The 16,469-nt window shown below is 43.8% G+C and overlaps 1 protein-coding gene across 1 annotated transcript; it reads right to left on the reverse strand.

The window, feature by feature from the left end:
- Positions 1-524: 524 nt before the first annotated feature.
- Positions 525-16,166, reverse strand: nsd1a (nuclear receptor binding SET domain protein 1a). The gene is made up of 24 exons (XM_083915710.1): positions 15,895-16,166; positions 14,400-15,295; positions 13,758-13,899; positions 13,445-13,617; positions 11,509-13,360; positions 11,228-11,352; positions 10,181-10,397; positions 9,906-10,009; positions 9,736-9,795; positions 9,410-9,625; positions 8,327-8,419; positions 8,075-8,198; positions 7,773-7,973; positions 6,196-6,375; positions 5,053-5,209; positions 4,764-4,969; positions 4,517-4,629; positions 4,150-4,419; positions 3,937-4,053; positions 3,676-3,817; positions 3,448-3,554; positions 3,155-3,359; positions 1,239-1,877; positions 525-1,112 (listed from the first exon to the last, which is right to left on the reverse strand). The coding sequence occupies exons 2-24, from the start codon at positions 15,276-15,278 to the stop codon at positions 970-972; spliced, it is 6,465 nt and encodes a 2,154-aa protein (XP_083771836.1). The 5' UTR covers positions 15,279-15,295; positions 15,895-16,166; the 3' UTR covers positions 525-969.
- Positions 16,167-16,469: the final 303 nt, after the last annotated feature.

Consider the following 16,469-nt stretch of genomic DNA (forward strand, 5'->3'; position numbering starts at 1 on the left):
TCGCTGCAACAGTAAACACAAGTGAACCATACCTGATGTGAAAATTCAAGCCCTCAGACACAATTTGTAACAGAAACTTTCTCATCTATCAAACATGTACGCTAACAAGATATGTCAGGTTGCAGCATATAACTTAAATATAGCCTTGAAATATATATCGCCTTCAGACAAAGTTTCTTATGCAAGATGTGACTGTGAGGAAACGAAAAGCTGGATGCCAAGTGAATAAGTACTTTGATTTTATTTTCTAACTAAGAGAATGGGACAGAATCAATGGATGCAAAACAAATGTTAGCTATATCTGTGATGCAGTTAGAGACTGTAGGATGTCATGACATTGCTTTATTCTTCTGTACCTCTGATCCTGAGCTCTGACCCACCTGTCAGTAGAAACTGTAGAAGACAAAAAAACAGGCTTGTTTCTGTAGTCCAAAGTCTTGATGACTCCAGTGGGTTTATTTTTGCATTCCTCAGAAGCACCAAGCAGGTATTGTTGTGCCTAACGGTAATATGGACCAGTGAGAACAATATTTTGATCACTCTTAGAAAGACAAGGTTAAGACAGTAACAATAACATAAGATGCCCTTAAGATGAGTTTGGTCAGGTGAAACTTCTCACCTTTTTCTCATATTCCAAACATTTAAAAAAAAAAAGGCCAAAAAATGTAAACAATGTCGAGACAAAACGAACAAAAGAACATAACAGCACCAAACACAAATAAACATATCGACAGAAGTATAAAGAGACAGACTGAGTGAGTCCTCGAGCCTTAGCACCAGTACACAACCCCGCTGTCGGTCCAGCAGTCTGGGGATGAGAAGGCAACGCGGTACCACAGTGAAGGCAGTGTCGCGCTCAAGTCGGTACCAAAATATCAAACTCTCTCTGTCTTTTACTAACTTCTTTTGTCCTTTGAACATCTACTGAGAGTGTTTGCTGAGTTGTTATGAAGGAATGGGCTGACTGAGTCACTTGTCATCGTCCTCCACTCTGCCCCACTCCTCCAAGTCCTCCCCCTCCACCTCTCCATCGTCATCTTCATCCTCATAACCACCCCAGGTGTCATACACATCCCCTTCTTCTTCATCCTCCTCCTCTTCGTCATCATCACCTTCCTCCAGCAGATCACCCACCCCGTCATCATCGCCTTCCTCCAGCAGATCACCCTCCCCGTCATCATCGCCTTCCTCCAGCAGATCACCCTCCCCGTCATCATCGCCTTCCTCCAGCAGATCACCCTCCCCGTCATCATCGCCTTCCTCCAGCAGATCATCCTCCTCGTCTTCCACTATCTCCATCTCCTCCATGTCATGCTCTTCCTCCTCCGCTTCTTCATCGTCGTCGTCTTCATCTTCCTCCACCTCCTCCATCTCTAACCCACACACCTCCCCGTCCTCCACCTCGCCGTCCTCTCTCTCGTCCTTGGAGGAGGTAGGAGTGGAAAACCCTTTCCCTTCAGTCCTGTCTGTGGAGTAAGACCTGCTGGAGGGGATGAAGCTCGAGGTAGCAGTCTTTGTGTTGATATAGAGACGAGGAGGAGGCCCAATCCCGGCCGACGCAGCCTGGCCAGCAGGGGAAGTAATGGGAGCAGAACTGGCTCCTCTGGAGTCTGGGCCCAGTGAGGGAGTGGCAGGCACAGCCATGGCCCCGGGCCTCATGGAGGTCATGTTGGGCACATATTCACGAATCTCCCCCGGCTCCAGCGGGTCAGGCCCGCAGGGGTCGTGTTCACTGCAGGACAGCTTGCCGTCCAGCTTGGAGATGAAGAGCATGCCGTCACGATGCTCCTTACAGTAAGAGCTGGGGCACATCTCACAGAACGAAGCTGCCTCTTTGCCACAGACGTCACACTGGTGCCATGGACACTCCCATCGCCCTGGAGACAAGATCATTGTCATTACCAAGAAAATATATCTCTTTTTCTAGCCTAAAAGGTGCCAATAGTAAGAATCGATAAAAATCACTTAATTTGCATAATAGCAGCTCCATCTTATAAAGCTTAGATATGGTCAAAATCTACTTAAAAAGGGACGCTGTGTAGCATTTTAAGTAATTTATTAACTCAAATCAACACCTTCATTCATAAATAAGTCTTCATTGATGTACAATTACCTCTGCCAACAATCTCACTTATCCTCCTGAGCGAATAATTTCTAATCTGTGTTTACATAGGAAGGGTGAGCTCTATGGAGGCTTCCACGTCCTTCCGGTCTATAAAAAACTATGAACAGCCGAAAGGGAAATAAAGCACTACGTGGTACCGGTAAGACTAAATGTGTTTTCGCACAGAGCCAGCGCAACTGTGGAAGAGTGAAGAAGGAGCTCAGCGAGACGCGCCTGTCACGTGCTTGCCCCGGCAAATTTGAAAGTGTGCACTGCACTTTTGATCATAAGGCAAGATCATACCTATGCCACGCCCCAGGAGAAGGAACTCTTGTCGCCAAAAAAGCGAAAAAAGAGAATTAAAAGGGCAATGTGACCAGCAAAATCAGAAAACGAGGGTAAACAGCTTCTTGCCACATTGCGCCTACTATAGTTGCAACTTATATTTGAAAAAACGAGGCACTGGAGAGCACTATTCGTTTGAATGCAATATACAATTTTACCACAAGATGGGAGAAAAAACCTACACAGTTCTTCTTTAAAACATTGGAAAAATCAAACCGCGAAAATCCAAAGGCAGACACCCAACTGGCTGTGAGTTGGATCGGCTTTAATGTGTATAGCATTTTGAAAAGTTTATTTTCTCCCTCTGTCCTCTCCCACACTTTATCAGGATTATGAAGGTAAAAATTGTTCAGGGTCAAAGAAAACTGCACACTGTACAGAAAGTTTGGCTGCTCGTTGCTTTGAAATGCTTGGACCAAACATAGCCGATATAGATGGTTGCTGTAGTCACACAAGCTGACGTATTTGTTCACACTACCATTACCCAAATCTGTCATTTTCATACGTTTTCTTAAGTATTAGTTACCTAAATTAATTCCTTCATTACACTTGTTTATAAACTAATTTTGCATTCACCAACTCTAGTCAACTCTAATCTGAGTCTGGCAACACAAGAATTTAGATTCAATCATGCCCATGTTATGCTGCGAAAGGGCCACTAAGTCATCTTTGCATAAACAGTAGCAGCCCTCCACCTCTACTTGCCTGCGGGCCTCTTAGCCAGGTTGAGACAATCAGCATGATAGACCTTCGGGCAGCCGGGCTTCTTACAGGACACTATCTGGCCCCCATCACCACAGCTGAAGCACTCGTCTTCCCTCTCCTTGGTCACTTCTTGCTTGGTCTTCTTCTTCATGGGCACCTTCCTCTTACCTTCCTTCAATTTCAGTTTCTCAGCTGATGGCTGATTCTGAACACGAAAAAAAAGACAAGTTACAAGGCAGCTCTTCTTTTAAGTTGTAAATTTAGGCGGGGGGGGATGTGAATGTGTCTTTTACCTTTGGCCGGACACCCAGGAAACCACTGCAGTTCGGCGCTCCACATTTACAGGCAGTTTTCCCATTGCCAAGACACTCCAGGTTGTAGTTGAAATTCAACTCCACACCTAAAGTACATGTTCTTTCAGGACTATGCTGTGCTCAGATGTGTAGATTGTAAATTAATGAAATAAACTGCATTCTTAAATCCTACACATTACAAACGAATAATTAGGCAGTCGCTCAAACCTTTTGGGATGTCTTGTAGAGAAAACAGTCCCACCCTGGTGTCCCCGTTCACAGTCCACTTCTGAGTCTCACAGTTTGGCTGACAGCAGTGGTTCATGAAGCGAGCCTGGTTCCCTTTGGGCCCGGCATCAATGATCCGGTCCTGGTATAACAAATTACAATCCAGTTAGCACCAAGCGTCTGATCTACATCATGAATCAAGCGTGTTGCTAAGCTGCGTATCAGTTATGTTGTTTTTGTGGTCAGCAGGCTCAGAATCACCTTGTCCAGTGTAAGCATGTAGAAGTTACAGATGTCGTTCTCTTGGGCGTGTCGGATCCTGGCTCGGCATTCTTCTTCATCGATTACCTCTCCCACATATTCACACACAAAGGCTCCCTGAGAAGCAATGGAAAAAGAATGAGTATTAAAAAAAAATCGAGAGAGATAACGTGGGTATCGTAGTTGCCCTTTTTTCATCATCCGATTTCTTACCTTCTTGATGTCCGACACACCAACTAAACCCCAGCCGCAGGACAGCGTCCTGAGAATCTCCACAGGTGTGTACTGGCGCTTTGTGAAGGCCTGGTTCTGACATCGCTCCCCTGCCACACACACCTGAGGATGGCACTCGTACATCAGCATGCGGTTAATGCACTCTGAGTCTACGCCGCAAGGGTTCTCGTCAGACGCCTTACAGTTGCAGCGTGGGATTTCTGACAGGTCAGCAGTTATGATCTGAACCTTCCCAATTGGCCGGTTTACCTAAGAGATACACACAGGGGTTGGAATTTCTTTCACCATACATCTCAGTGAACTTCTCTTTAGTCAGGGCACACATCAGTATGTGGGGACACAGTACCTTGATGTGCTTGTATGGAGGAGGTTTCTTGTCATTCTTTCTGTCTTCCTGAAGCTGCTTCATCTCCTTTTCTGCCTGGAGCTCTCTGAACCGCTCCGCTGCGTCATTCAGGGCTAAAGAGACAAAACATGATCTTTTCCTCTTTAAGAAAACACAACCTAAATATCAAAATTAAGACTATATTTATTCATATCAAAAGCAGGAACATAGATCTAATATAAAGTACAATAACGGACCAACTACATACCATTTTTGTACACTGCATCGGCACCCTTTCCCATTTTCTCTATACTGTGAGTGTCCCCCTCCATGTAGGGGAAGACTCTGGCTTGGTACGTCCACACAAAATCTTTGGAGCCAAAGAATTGCACTGGAAACTCTCCAACCTCATGTTTCATCCTCAAGATATTATTTGGGACATCTTTGGGCAGACACACTTCTGCAGGCCACCACCTGAAGAGTCAGATAAGGTTTCAAAAATACAAACAGGTACATTCACCTGTGTGTGTACAAGAAAGGCGATGTTATGACCTTACCTGTAACGTCCCCATTTGACCCACAGTATGTCCTTTATACGAGGCCTCTTTCCAGCTTTGCAGTCATTGCAGAACCAGCTGCCCTGAGGCATCTCTATATTCAAACATTCCTGATGGAAAGCAGCAGGACAGGCCTCGCAGCACAGCAGACTGCCCCCTACAAAGTCACAGCAAAACACATCGCTTAGGTTGTTTTCATGATAAGTTTATTACCTCCGCCAAGGAGGTTATGTTTTCAGCTCAGTCTGTAAGAAGGATGATGGAAAAGCTAGTGCCTGATTTTCACGAAACTGGGTGTGAAAGTGTAGCATGGGTCAGGAAGGAACCCATTTCATTTTAGAGCAGATCTGAATCACGGAACTGATACACAAATTATTTTTCGCTTTTGTTAACATTGCATTTGTGTTGCATTCATGTGGTGTCAGAATTATAAGTTCCCTACGAGTAAAATTCACACATTGTGAGATAGGGCATGCCTCGGCCAAGGGCTGCACTCTGAGTGTTATTCTATAGTTGCTTATAACTTTTTATTTATCTTAAAAAAAAATCTAAATGATAACAAATAGCCTCAGACATTATCAGATTCAAAGTCTATTCTATTCTATTTATATATACCCAAAGGTATTCGATTTATAAGAATATGAAACAAACAGGGAAAATCAAGCAATTGTGGCAATTTGTGAGGCGTAACCAGTGACTTAATACCAGACAACTAATTAATTATCACACCAGGAGATAAGGCATTGAAATCAAATTAACTCAGCTGTGACTGTGCCAACTTTCACGAATCCATGTAAGTAATGATGGTGCTCAGTACGTGTGGTAATGCGAAGGCACCGTCCTTTAAGGTTGCATGGCTTTTTAAGACCCCGGGTTTCAGAGGCAGACCTCAAAGCAGCACTTTGCCACGAGGGAGTATTTAATTGGAAAAATAGGACGGGGCATGACAATTAATTTACAACACATTATGCACTCCTGAATAATACAGCACGGCGCATTTTCTAAAGCAGCCACTTTGATGGTTTGTATTAACGTTTGCAACAGAGAGACAGTTGGCAGGCATATATATGATTTATTTATGACATAATAGTAAAGTTGTTTTAATGACAGGTTAAAATTACCATGGAATTAGACCAGACTTACCCTCAGAGCAAACGAAGCACCAGCTAACATTGATGTGTTCGTGGTTCTTGTAGCCCTTGCGGGGAGTGAAGTGGTTTGGACAAAGGAAACTGTTGTTTGCCAGCACCAAGCTGCCTGCTGCCATACAGTTGTCATTGGCGTGATAGGCCACAGGGCAGCGAACGCATCGAGCCAACCGACCTACGATAAAAATACAGAGGAGCAATAAACAACTTCATCCATGCACATCCGGATATTGAATTGAGGTTTTGTAACAATAACCCGAAAAACACACAGTGCTTTCAGTCCAGTGAACTGAGCCACCGATGCCTAGCCAAAATCTTGGGCAGCAAGTGTTTTATCGAGGTCAAATGAGAAGAAAACACAAACGACGCACACTGTTTGTATTGCAGCGCCATGTTCAGTTACAAGGATGTCGTTTGAGCAAAGCATCTCAAACTATGGGCAATGTTTCCATTGACACGAGCAAAGATGTCAAAGAGTTATCACTTACAGCCACTTTATTAGGTATAGCTCTTCATTTGTTCAACAAGCTCACAACTCTAGACATTATCATCAGAACAAATCATGATATCTCCGGTCCTGAAGTTGAAAGCTCTTAATAATTACTTTATAAGAGATAGTCAATACTTATCAGCGCACAATCTTGAGTTGTAAGTTTGGTTATCAGAAAATATAAAAATCTTAAAAAGGTCCCATATTATGCTCATTTTCAGGTTCACTATTCTGGGTTTCCACTAAAACATATTAACATGCTTTAATGTTCAAAAACCATGTTACTTTCCCTATACAGTCTCTCTCTGACATCTGTCTGAAGTGCTTCGCTTGAGCGCCTGTTTCTTTAAGGAATTTAATAAAAAGGTATTAAGTGTATATTTGGGCATAACATGGATGCTTCACGCATATCTGCAACATGGAAGCACAGAAGAAAGAGTTCGTACACTTTTAACAGTCAAATTCAAGCACTTTTCAAGCACTTTCAAGGTCCATTTTCAAGCTTTCCCGGCACCTTACAGCTGTGGTAAATCACATATTTCTACAAATACAAACATACATATTGAAAATGATAATTTCACTTTTTTAAAGCACGTTAAAAGACGTGGTATTATGCTATAAACAACTAAAATTGTGTTTCGTAATACCAGAAGGATAAGAAATTCAATTCAATTTCTATTCTTTAGCTTTTTGTTGTGAAATAAATGCGGTCTTTATAATTTCAAGCATCATCAAGTACTTTATCCAAAATTACAGCACTTTGCAATCCTTGAAAACGCAACATTAAAACATAATGCTTCCGGCCACTGCTGTCACCAGCGTAGAGGCATACATTTTTTTTTTATAAAACACCCAAAATGGATCCTTTTTACAGGACTGTCAACTCTAAAGGATGGTGCCCAGGAACATCGTATTAGCTCCTGAGTGCATACACTTTGTTGATAAGGAGGTAAAAAATAAAAGGGTAAAAATCAGGATATGAATGATGCTGTGAAAACACAGCTTCAAATCGTTGTGGAGCGTTTCTAACATGTCAATGTTATCATATGTGGTTTAAATGCACGGGCGAAAGTGGAGTTTACCTTTAGTGCAACAGATGTTGAGAGGGTTGGTGATGTGGCAGGACAGACACACATGCATAGGGCAGCGGAAGCCTTTGTTATGCGGCTGGGTGGCTGAATACGCCAATATGCAGTCGTTGTGGTAGAACTTCCCGCACAATGGTATGATGCAACGCTTTACCCCATTACCAGACTTCTTGCACACAAAGCATGTGTGGTCACCTGAAAGCAGCAGAATTTGTTTTTGTTTTTAAAGTGTTTAAGGACACTTATTTACGATCAGTGACAGATTCAGCCTCATCTCAGACACGAGGTGTACCCACCAGCTTTGCATTCACGACAGAGGAATTTCCCCTTGGGAGCCACTGACAGGCCAATACACTGTGGGTGAAAGGCTCCATAACAGTGGCCGTCACACACCAGCAGGTCTCCTGTCCTCTCACACACCTGCACAAACATACACACAAATACACGATAAGAATTGGCTAATGATCAACCCGTTACAAATAAATGAGGTGTCAGGAGCCAAGTCGTACAAAGCAAATAAAAATAGACTTTGTGGTCGATTGTCTCACCTGACAGACATTCTCCTTTAAGGATGCAGCTCCTATTTTCCCTTTAACATCCACTTGAGAAGAGAAGCTATCATTCAAGCTAACAGGCAGCACCTACATAGATGAAGAAAGAGAAGATGTTACACTGACGATTGCAAGGATTATTTTCTTCTTTGACAGATGAACACGGTTCTTTTAGCTGAACAATACAACATGCACACTAGTGATGGTCAACCCGGATCATTTTAAGGATTCAGGTTATTCCGAGTCACTCCCTAATATGATTAAGGTTGTGCGAGTCACTTGATCACTAATGAAACTTGTTCCTACGATGTAATCTACAGTTAATGCAGCCACTCACTTAAGCAAGTGCATAACCAAATGCGCGCCGTGGATCTGTAGGGGAATATTATCTTCAACCGTGTGCGAACATAGAGTTTGTGATTGAGTGATTCTTACTGATGCAGGAGCCGGGTCACCAACGCGGTGGGTCTCTATCGCCAGTGGCACTCACCACTCGAATAATAGGCCACAAAAAGCTGTAGGCTATTCAGCCTTGGTGCGAAATAGGTCAAATAATCTAACATCTATTTGAGGATTTAAGGAATGGATTTTAAACATTTGTAGTAGCCTTCTACCCAAAGCACAGTCAAATATTGCTATAAATCAGTTAAATGAGTGATGGCCTAATAACTTGAGGAAGTGTGGGTCATTTCTCTGGGCGCAGCAGGCTCTTGTGAGCAGCGACTCAGACTGTTTGTCAATCAGCCGATCCACAGTCTCTCACATGAATCGCCATGTACCCGGATGTATCCTCATCCGCAATCTCAGACTGACTGGCTCACTCAGTCCCAGTTAACGTTTGATGGTACAAATTAACTTGTTGCTGCAAATTATATAACATTTGGCAGCCTATATATAGTTGGATGTTGTTGTTGGGATGTAAACATTTCAAGATGTTTGTGTTTGATGTAATTACTCATTTAAGAGCTGAAAATGTGGGAGGACTCCAGTGTCTTGAGTGAGTGGTCACTAAAAATCCTTGATTCCTGGGTTATTTTAGGGAGCCGGGAGGTGAGTTAACCGATTATTACTAATTCACACCTCAGGTTTGGGAGTTAGTGTTCCAGTGTGTACATTTGGTTTCTCTTCAGTGCTGCAGGCCACCACCTCGGCCTCCTGCTTGGGAATCTTGGATCCTGGAGGGCTGGGAGGCCTGTTTGGAGTGAAGACCACAGGGAAATCTTTGCTTTCTGAGCACTGGGGGGCAGCAGCAGGGACAGAAGACGTGCTGGGCTTCTCTTTCTTCACAGATCCAACCTATCAAATGTGAGATTTCATTGTGTTTAGGATGGTTCATTATATTTTTGATGTCATTTTATCATGCGTGTACAGTGATTGCTTTGAGTTTGATCTTTAATTTGTAGTACCTGAGTTTTCTTGGCTAAGACTTTCACCTCTGAGGTAACTCCACTGTGTCGCTTTGGCTCCTAGAAAACAAACAGATTGTGAAAAACATTCAACATTTCCTAGTCCTAAGCACTCCCTGGAATAGTTGTAACACTCACCACACCCCACTACTGTCTAAATCCCAACATACCTTTTTCTTTGTATGAGCAACAGACACTTCTTCTATGGTACATTCCAGCACCTTGTGCGACAGCTTCCTTGGCCTCTTGCTTTCTTGAACCAATAACCCTGTTGCTAAAAATAAAAACAACTCAATAATGTTCTATTTAAATGTAAAAAGTAACATCCGTCATTCTGTCGAGCAACATCAATTAATTTTACATCATACAGCAAGATATATGATACTGGGTTAACCATCATATTCAGTCAAAAAAAAAAAAATACAAGACATCTAAACTTATTTACCAGATTCAGGAGGTAGATCAGTTTCTTCTGCTGTCTCTGTATCAAGAGAGGGTTGTGTTGGGACTGGAGATACTGAGGATGCTTCAGGTGAAAGTTCCTCCTGAGATGGACTCTGTTCCAGCTCTGCTGGAGCCTCCGTGGGCTTAACAGGAGACGAAGCTGAGGTAATTATTCCCGGTGTGGTGCTGAGATCATGGAGTGCCATCATCCATGATGTCTGCTGCATACACACATGCAAAGGAAACATCAAGTTCCAATGATTTTTTACGTTATCCAGAGATTAAAAGTTTAAAGTATCAAACTGCTATTTGCTTCTGCAATTATATCTGGACAACCTAGCGACGAGACCATAAATGACAGGAACATAGAGATAGAATGAGAGTAGAATGGACATTCCCATTCAAATCAACATTGCAGGATTGTCAGGATCTGCCATTGCAAAGTCCTAATTGATTTATTTCCAAGGTCAGGGACATTTTCTTCTGAACGCGTCAAATGACCCCGGCAAAACGTTCAGCAGTCTGTTCTGCTCTTAATTTATTTCTACGATACGATTATCTATACGATATGCCTAATTGTACACACATAATTACAATGATGTGATTCTTAGTCTGTGGGTGCCCGACAACAGTGGCAGCAGCGGATTGGTCCAGGGGTCCACAGTCAATCTGCAACTATAGTTTTGGTGTTCTGAATCTGGTGTCAGTCGCATCCAGACTCACATGAAGAGTGCATTAAAATCAGTGACTAGCAGATGTATCAGAATGACCACACGCATATGCAGATATAGTCATCTCGTTCATTCAGCTGAGTAAATATATACTGGATTCTGCAAGGCATGCTGTAACCTGGACACTGAATCAAGATTAGTTTGATGTTTACAGAGAAAAAGACTGTAAGAGCTTAACTGGAGATTTAATGTGATTCTTCAACACAGAACATTCAAGAACCACGTGAATAACATATGTATTACATAAGTACATTAGGTGCTGCTTTGAACTTTCATTTGTATTGTAAGGAAACTTAAAGAAAGAGAGAACATCTTACCATTTTGGATGATTCTGAGGCGTGTTTCTTGGATTTCTTTTTTGGGGCAAATATTTGTTCATACTCCTCAGTTGACTCCAGGAGCCTTTTAGTTGGTTTCCGGAGACGTTTGTTCTCTGAGTGGCCTGTGTAAACACACAGAAAATACATTTAAAAATAAAGTATTCATCTGGCAGACTCTTTTGTCCACAGTTAATCCAACAAAATAATATACAGGTATAACATGTTCTTACTCATTTTACCATATTACTTAAACTAAATAGCTGCAGTTTGTGTCTTACCGGCCGTGCTGCCTGTCTCTGAGAAGTGCGAGTCATTCTCTGCCTGTTTCTCGACTCCCAGATCCAGATCAAGATCTGGTGATGTACTCATGGTGAAAGACCCATTCATATCAGCAGACACCTCATTCATAACTTCACCCTTAGCCTCAGCAGCCCCCTCAACCATCTGCCAGCGCTTCTTTGGAGCTACTGTGGATCCAAGGTAGCTGGCTGAGGGATCGGCAGCGACAGGAGGAAGAAATCCAGAATCTGCTAAGTCAGCGTGGCCACTAACAAACTCCCTGCCGTACGCCAAGTCAGCCAGGCCCAAAGAAAGGCCATGTATGCCTAGTTTCAGTTTGGCAGGTTGTTTTTGTTTTCTGCGCTGCTTGTCTGAGTTCCCGATCTGAGAGTGAACAGGAAAGTCTTTGCAATGGTAGGTGTCAGCTGACATGATAGCTTTAGTCCTATTCTTGGTTTTTACCACTGTAGTTTTGGGTGTTGTGGATTTCCCTGAACTCCCATTCTCTGTTTTGATCCCTTGGATGAAACTATCACAAGAACCCTTCAGCGGGTTTCCTCCTATAGTAGTAGGGATGACCAGGGGTTCCTCCTTGATCAGGACCGGCGATGGCGGAAGAGCCAGGGGTTTACCTTCTTGTGCTCTGGTATCATGCATGTCTTTCAGGAGCATCAGGAAGGTACTGAATTTGTAATTGGAATCAGGTCGAAATGCGGTCGACTCGGAGTCGCTGTTGTCCTCCTTGACAAGCGATTTAAACGTTAGTTCCTTCACATCCTGGAAAGCATCCATTGGAGAAAGAGATGAGGATGGGGAAGTAGAAGATGATAGATCTGGGTTTTCTGTCTTGACCTTAGCCAGTTTCACAGCAGGTATGCTTGAGTCCACACGCTTAGACTTTATCAATAAGCCATTACGAATTTGTTTCTTATCAGGCTTCCTTGCACGCCTTTTTGGAGAGCTGTGATTTGTAGAGGATGATGCATTGTTTGGTGATTCCCAGTCAGGAGATCTTTCAGTTTTAAAGGTTGCATCCGCAGGTGTGTTGTCAAGACAATCATCAGTGTGGGCATCTGTTGAGATTTGGCTTGTGGCCAGTGCATCTTTGAGATCTGTCTCCTCCTCCGCTTTAATAGCCCTCGTCATCAGACGACTGCTGGCAGGGAGATTGATAGAGTGCTTTTCAGTTGAACTGTGCTGCAATTCATTATAGCTACCCAAACTCTGTTCAGAATTTGTATCTTTAGATTTCAGTTTATGTGTTAAAATGCTAGAGGTATCACAGGGATCTGCAGAAGGGTTCACTTTCTCAGTTAACTTTGTTTTAGCTTTTGTTGAACCCTGTTCTTTTTGGAACAATCTGTCCATACCCTTTACTGAGGACACTGCTGTGCGTTTAGGACGATGTAGTATTGGAACCGAATCCAGGTCTGCATAAGGTGAGTCCTTTGGCTCATCTTTCAGTGCACGAGTTGTTGTATGGAACTGATCCGCCATGTTTGTGATGGTAGACAGTTCCTTTGATCCACCAACTATATGGCCAAAAATATCTGACAAACATTTCTTTTTCTTCTTAAAAGTTTTGCTCTTATTGGATTGAGCCGCAGCAGAGTTTTTGATTGGATCGTGTTCATTTCCGTTTGGGGCCATATTGGGTGATGGGGGTCGACGTGGATCCACAGAGACAGAGGGGGCCTCCTGTGGCTTTTCAGTAGGAAGTGGGCTGAGCACACGCTCCTCTTCATTGACAGATATTGAAAGAACGCTTTCAGCGTTCCTCTGTCGTTCTGGGAGCAGACCCTCAGCCTCTGCCACACTGACTTTCCACGCAGTCAGTAAACTTTTGGGTATCTGCCAAGAACAGAAATAACATTCAAAATATTTGTGGACAATAATGAAAATTTTATATTTTTCAAGTCATTTTGATTAATTTACCGTATACTTGTAGTCTTTCTCCTTCTGCTTCCCTCTTCGTCGGAGCACAGGTAGGTCCTCAAACTGATGTCCTCCTTCAAAAGAAAGAATGGCAGTCCCGGGGACCCAGGCACCTTCTGCAATCTCCCCGAGCGTTTCCAGGAAATACATCCGGCAGGGACGGGGACTGGGCGCTAAAACAAAATAGAAATAATGTTTAACGTATTCATTAACACACACACACACACACACACACACACACACACGCACGCACGCACGCACGCACGCACGCAAACTGTCTCTCCATCACTACGCGTTACGAATGAAACCGCACCTTTCATCTTAGTGTAGATCTCCTGATTTGGGTCACAGGTGATGTGGCAGGGCCACCAGGGCCGTCTGTTGAATTTAGCCCACACCAAGTCCCCTTCAACGTATTTCACTGCAGGAGGAGGCTTTTTCTTTGGGCTGTTGGACTAACCAGAACAATGAAAATACTTTAACATGTAAGAAAACTGTGGCATTATGAATCATTAATATCAAATCAATATTCACATCATTCAACACATTGTATTAATAACAGATCACAAGATAAGATCTTCTTTTGCATAATTTACCTTTGCATCCCAACATAATAGTTACACTGTTAGGAGCCTGTATTGTGTTGCCTTTGATTTTAAACTGTTCTCTCTTGTTTTGTGTTAATATTTTAAAACGTTTGCTCTCGACACATGGTACAACTCATTTCTGAAATATCAATTAAATTATACATAGGGTGTCATTGTTTTTGGTCTGCAGCTTGTAGCATGCACGTTGTCCAGGTACAATAAAATTATACTTAATTATCACTTCAACACATGGGCATTCTTACCGCCTTGCTCAGAGGAAATGCATAACCAAGATCAACTTTGACAACATCACGTACGCTTGGTTGTACAGACATAAAGATAAAGTATCCCAAGTGTTTCAGACTCACATTAGAGTTGGTGCCAGCTGGTGAAATAAGTCCAGGGTCAACAGGAGAGGCAAGTTCACCATCACTGTCTGATTCCTCGCCCAAGCTCCACCCATCTCTCATAGTGATTTCTGGCAGTGCGCTGGGGCTTAGTGTAGGGTTGAGTTCAGATATAGTTTTGGACATCAGATTAAAGACAGTAGGTTTGTATGTTCTTTTATCCGCCCCTGAGCTGCTTGTGGTCTTACTGTCAGACACAGTTCGGTCCCGTCTCAACTTTGGGGAGGAGTGGAAAGGCGCCATGTCCTCACTACTACTGTCCTCACCCTCCTCCTCATCCTCCTCCTCCTCCTCCTCCTGCTCCTTGATGTCACTGCTGTGAAACAGCTTGGACTCAAAATGCAGGTAGCCATTGGGAATGGGAGAACAGCGCTCCATACTGTCCGGACTGTGAGGGGAGAAGCCATTTCTGCTCACGTCCTGCAGATTCTCAAAGGGCTCCTCGTCATCGTTGCCTGGAGATGGAGGCAGCTTGACTGAAGGTGCCTCAAACTCGTCATCGTCATCGTCGTCGCTGATTGGGCTCGCACAGCGCAAGTGGTTCCTGGGATGGAGGTCCTTCTCTAGGTCAGGCCTGTTTACCACAGCGTTCAGGTCCTGCAGCCTCTTCTGCGTGCTGTAGCTGTGAGATCGGTCTGGCTGTTTGTACCCCAGTACAGCTGGCTGTTTGAGGCTGGAGGATGGCAGCTGCACGGTTGATGGTTGGTCCGACCCATGTCTCGCAATGCCACATTGGTTTCCATAGGAAGTTCCCACAAGACCATTGCGAGGCCTGCGCTCTGGCTGACCTGAGCCAAACACTGAGCCTACCCTAACAGCTGGTCTGTATGATTGATTCATGTTGTCATGGCTATATCCTGTCAAATAAAAAAAGAGGCAGGTTAGATGAGGAAAATGTGTCATTTGAGTTTCTCACCAACTATAATCTGTGTGGTGTTAATGAAACTTGCACTGTAAATACAATAAAGCATGCTGACTGACACATTAAAGACATTGCGGAAATAGAATGACAATCATACTGAGTAAACAGAAAGGGAGCATACCAGCCATGAACTGTGAGCGCGCACACACACATTCTCTCTCTCTCACACACACACACACATATACACACTGCATGGCCTCCATACTAGAGGCCGGGTCGGACTGCACAAGACAAACACAGAACACAACCGCCGGCAAGCTCCTTTCACACAAATTCATTCACGAACTACCAGAAAACATAGTACCGCTTTGTCTGAAGGTTGCGGGTCATGGCGATCGCTGCCTAGTACAGTCAATGGAGGAGCGCCGAGGCTGTAGTAAAGGTGGTGACACTGAGCCATCACAGAAACACAGTGAGTGGCTCACACAAACAAGCTACAGCCACACCGACATAGGAAGCTACTATTAACCCACTAAAAAAGGGGTCGATCGGCACTAAGTTCACAACACTATCAAAAAAACGCGAACAACTCACCATTTGGAGATCGGTCACCGTGAAACCAACAGCGGGTGCTTGATAATGTGGCACAAAGCGAGTATTTTCCTCGGTTTGTGAAAGCGGATCTGCACAATCCCAGTTGCAGCAGCGGCACTAGCAGTAGGCCAAAGCACAGCTCTCATTCTCTGCACTTCATCTGCCTCATCAGCGGCGGCCCCCTAAAAACTGTCACCTTAAATACTAAATAACAAGTAAATCCCCATTACGCCGCAACAGCACACAGCGGCGAAATTCAGTGTGCCATAACCGGTCCCCTAACAGCCACAGCGGCTTATTTACTACATGATTCTTTCTTTTTTTTGCCTGCTGACGAAGTGCCCCTGGTTATGTTAAAACAAGCCCAGACTGACTGTGTTGGTGAGCAGCAACCAATCGGCACTGCTACCCAACCCCCCGTCTGCACAGGGCCGTGACACTCACCCTCCACACGCGCACACTTGCAAGCGCGCACGCACACAAACACGCGAGTGCGCGCGCATGCACACCCAGGTGAAGTTTCTTATAGTGAATAGTCTGTAATAGACCGTTTATCTACATAACATGAAAGCACA

Source organism: Echiichthys vipera (assembly GCF_963691815.1).
Source record: "Echiichthys vipera genome assembly, chromosome: 6".
Classification (NCBI taxonomy): Eukaryota; Metazoa; Chordata; class Actinopteri; order Perciformes; family Trachinidae; genus Echiichthys; species Echiichthys vipera.

Excerpts from the sequence above, each read along its gene's own strand:
- nsd1a (XM_083915710.1), bottom strand. The coding sequence starts at position 15,278 with ATGAATCAATCATACAGACCAGCTGTTAGGGTAGGCTCAGTGTTTGGC. Across the intron at positions 4,970-5,052 it reads GTCAAATGGGGACGTTACAG|GTGGTGGCCTGCAGAAGTGT; the intron begins GTAAGGTCATAA and ends CTGACTCTTCAG. Across the intron at positions 4,054-4,149 it reads GTGTGTCGGACATCAAGAAG|GGAGCCTTTGTGTGTGAATA; the intron begins GTAAGAAATCGG and ends ATTGCTTCTCAG.